Source organism: Opisthorchis viverrini (genome assembly GCF_000715545.1).
Source record: "Opisthorchis viverrini unplaced genomic scaffold opera_v5_4, whole genome shotgun sequence".
Classification (NCBI taxonomy): Eukaryota; Metazoa; Platyhelminthes; class Trematoda; order Opisthorchiida; family Opisthorchiidae; genus Opisthorchis; species Opisthorchis viverrini.
Window position 1 is genome coordinate 2,927,695 of NW_008751660.1, and position 3,933 is coordinate 2,931,627.

General features: G+C 42.3%; 1 protein-coding gene across 1 annotated transcript in view; it reads right to left on the reverse strand.

The window, feature by feature from the left end:
- Nucleotides 1-486: 486 nt before the first annotated feature.
- T265_12546 (hypothetical protein) overlaps nucleotides 487-3,933 on the reverse strand; it is a gene marked incomplete at both ends in the record, with an annotated part of 9,558 nt that continues 6,111 nt past the window's right edge. Inside the window, 2 exons of the mRNA XM_009164270.1 lie at nucleotides 487-784; nucleotides 2,529-2,575. Of these exons, the coding sequence (XP_009162534.1) occupies nucleotides 487-784; nucleotides 2,529-2,575 (345 nt within the window). The remainder of the gene's footprint in view (nucleotides 785-2,528; nucleotides 2,576-3,933) is intronic.

The following is a 3,933-nucleotide window of genomic DNA, read 5'->3' on the forward strand; positions in this document are numbered from 1 at the left end:
ACATTTCTGTGATGTGAGAGCATAGCTTCGTTAATTTGCTTCCATTCAACCCCAAACGATCTTCATCGTTCAAATGATCGTACATTTCCAGCAGCTTTTTAGCCAGATCAGTTCGACATTGTTGGGCTACTGAGACCTGTCAAAGATGAGCGGATTTTCCCTGTTGCAACACGCATAATGCTGATGCAAAGTGACGTGATAACCAAGCTCACACAATGGCATGGTCGGAGTCAAGTTGCGTATCCCAGAAGAAATGGCAATACTCTCCATCGGTAACTGACAGTCATATGATACAATTGAGTTGATGTCTGGCTTTCGGTTGGTGGTTTCCAAATAACTCGATGTGAGCGTTTGTGCTGGGAACTCGCACCGGCCAGAATCAGACGACGATCTGCACGCAGCAGAAGAATTCGCTTCCTATTACCCACATTCCGACTATAGGATCCAAATCTACCACCTAACTATGCTTCTCCTGGGCTCAGTCTTTCAACTCGGGCAATCATACCATCCACCGGGATCGATATAACCGCTCTTCTTTCTGATCGCGCCAGACATTGATAAAAGCTCATCCATCTCAATACCAGAACTGCAGTCTGTCGGGGCGTATTTTGATACGACAAATAAACGCCATTTACCACATCGAACTACATTGTTTTTAATTGAACCGGACAACTGTAGAGCGCAAAGACGACAGTGCACTGGGATGCAGTCAAGTAAAGCGCTTTGAGCCCGGGGGCTGAGCGCAACTCCTATAACGTTGATACCACGAGCAGTTATGTCAGGACTACCAAATACCACAACAGCCCGCAGAATCGTTGCAGCATTGAGTCGGACCAAGACGAGAAGTTTACAGCTTTAGATTGGGGAAGGAAAAATCCTTCCAGTGACATATTCTGATTACTTTGTAAATGCATCAGGACATATTGGAATCGTCAAATTTTGGTGCAGATCAAAGATTATACGTGGGTGCCATTTTGATACGTATGCCTGTTTTTGGAAGAAATATCAAAATCATGCAATGGCTTACGCTGTCGTTCACTGTATCTACCCGCCTGATCCTCATAAAATGCCTTTGTGCGTGAATTCAATCCCTTCAGACAGGGATGGATAAATTTTCCCTGAACATTTCATCGTATATTTTCAATGATGTCATCAACCTTTGCTCAACTGTTGCCAAGGCTGCGAACCCTTGCTGCCTGAGAATTCATGGTTCTTCGAAATTTTTTGCCGCGACAAGACGTATCAAGAAGCTTAAATAGTTTCGAGATTACAAGATCAACAGAATCGATGGAGTTGTAAAGAGTAAAAATTCCACTGAAATATACCTTTATGTTCTACTGCTCAGCCTTCATCTAGTAAGACATTTAGATAGCACACTTGAATTAAATTAACATGAATCCTAAGTTATCTTGATAGCACTCTAAAGGTGACTCGACGTTAGACTCAAATGTATTGAAAAGTGTGCCATCCCTTGGATTTTTATGTCAGCGTTTGAAAATCATTTGTAGCTCTCCAAATTGACATTGGATCGTCTGCAGATTTTTCTTACCAAATCCCTAAAATACGGTTAAGAACGCTGAGGAATTTTATCGGGATCTGTTAATCAGGAACTCCTAACATGGAAATGCACATAGTGGTATATTACTTGGTCTGAAGTAGAAGCTTCATTGAAGGAGAAGCTTCATTCAGAGGAAAAACGTGCACCTGCAAATGTTTAAGCCAGAATAATCCATCTGCAGCATGAAAAGAGGCATGGTTTCCTCAGAAGGCGATTATCTGAATGCGTTAGCAGGGTTATAACTAAAAAGAATATTGGTGAGGCTACGGGCCTACCCACCTGGGTAAATGATACACATCTCAGTTCAATGTAAACAAAAATATTAGTTCACCTCAGTTTTTGACCTAAAAAGATACACTGGTGTGCACTGATTCCAGCTGCTTCAGCTTTGTTCGCCGACGATAAGGAGAATGAAGGAACGAGAGCCACGCGTTGGAGGCGATGGAATGGTGTGAGAGTTACGCAGGGAAGGCGATAGCTTTGGTGTACAATGCAATCCTACCTCGTTCTTCGGTCACACTCCGAAGAGACGGCAGTTACCAACGCTACTCAGTTGAGCAGTAATGGCTTCCATGCCTCCTTACAAGGTCATGGAGTGACTGTCCCTGATTTATCCCTATTCGACACAAGATTGAGGGACTAGGGCTTTAGAAGGCGAATGGTCCTCCGGCATATTGAGTACATAGCCTGATCAGCGCAATGTGTGTGTGAGTGTGACCTGCTGATCCATCGAGGTAGAATAATCGATCCTAAAAAACCCTCTGGCCTACCTCAGCATCACTAATCTGACCTACCCACCAGACTCGTGCGATTCTTCGGAGGTATCGGTGATCAAACACAGAGAATGTTCAAAAATATGAGTGATCATATCTATTCCAAGGAAAACGTGGAAAAAAACATTTGTGGCCAGTGTGAGTTTACCTTTGATACAGTTTCCGGTAATAAGTTCGGGATTTCAAGTTTCACTAACCCCCAGACGCCAACTGGATGGGTGTTCGGTATTAGTTTCAACAATCTCTGCAAATGGTAAAAAAGTTATTCAGTTTGCGTTATCCCTGACTGTCAATATTTATTGGCTGTTGAAAGCACTATAGGAGCCCTCCTGTGAATTCGCAAGATGACATGATCCATGGTAGTTTTTGGAGAGTGTGCTCAACTTCGAATTGTCAACTCGCTAATTTGAGTTGAACTCATGCATAATCAGCCAAACCCGACTATTTCTCCAGCTTAAGTGAAGCATGCATTTTCGCCGTGCATATATATATATATATATATATATATATATATATATATAAACATTGATGCAGCGGATGTATCTAGGTTCTTCCGACTTATCACTCATTTGACTTGACAATCAACGTCTTGAAGGTCAAGGTCAACTCGATTCCGATAATTAGACCTTCTGATGGATGCTATCTCGTGTGGGTGCAAGAGCACGCTGAAAATGTACAGATGTACACCGCGGAGAGCACATTCAATTTTGGTTGTTGATCATTCTTTCACATTTTATTCAGCATTACTAAATCTAGCCAAGTATTGTGAATGAAGGACCTAGCACTGATCTCATACCGGCAAGAGTGCGGTGTACTACACGGTCCAATAGGTTGGTAATAAATAATTGAACATTTTATTTCGCAAAGAGTGTCTACTACGCTGTCATAAATAAAACTATCCAAATGGCCAATGGTTTCAATAAGTTATCAGCAGACCTCTACAGATTGTACACGGAGCAAAAAAGGTACGATACATATAAATTCATAACATCAAGTGGATGTGATGATATACGAGCCATTTCAAAAGGTCACGGAAGTTCGCTCACATCTGCTGTATGCAGTCCGTAAGGTGAGCACTGGTGTCAGAGATAAGAGCAAGCGACAAGCCAACAAGGTACGATCGAACAGTCTAACTGAGATGGCCTCCTTTGTGGCTACTGTGGAAAAGCATTCAAGCTTGTATCAGATAATCGGGACATTGTTACTGCTTCCTGCTGGTGGCTGTACGGTCAAAGCTGTAAAGTGAAATGCAATAGCATTTGCGAGAGCTCCAATTCTTCCTATTACCACTCATCCTATAGAACCATTCTATAGATACATCTGATCCTGGTGTCCACGAATAACCTACAGGACATTCTGAATGGTCTTCAAAGGTATAAAAGCATATACGTCAACTGTAGGTATAGAAACTTATGCTATGCATTATTATACCCAGGACGTTTGGGTTTTGCACTTTCTAGTATGTACCTGAAGAGATGCAGGTATATGAACATTTGCAGGCCACCAAGAACCCCACAGATTCGGTATACTCATTTAGACTGACACCGATTGATGGGGATATCAAAGCCCCCCAAAAAACGCTGTATTTTTGTGTGTGCTAGC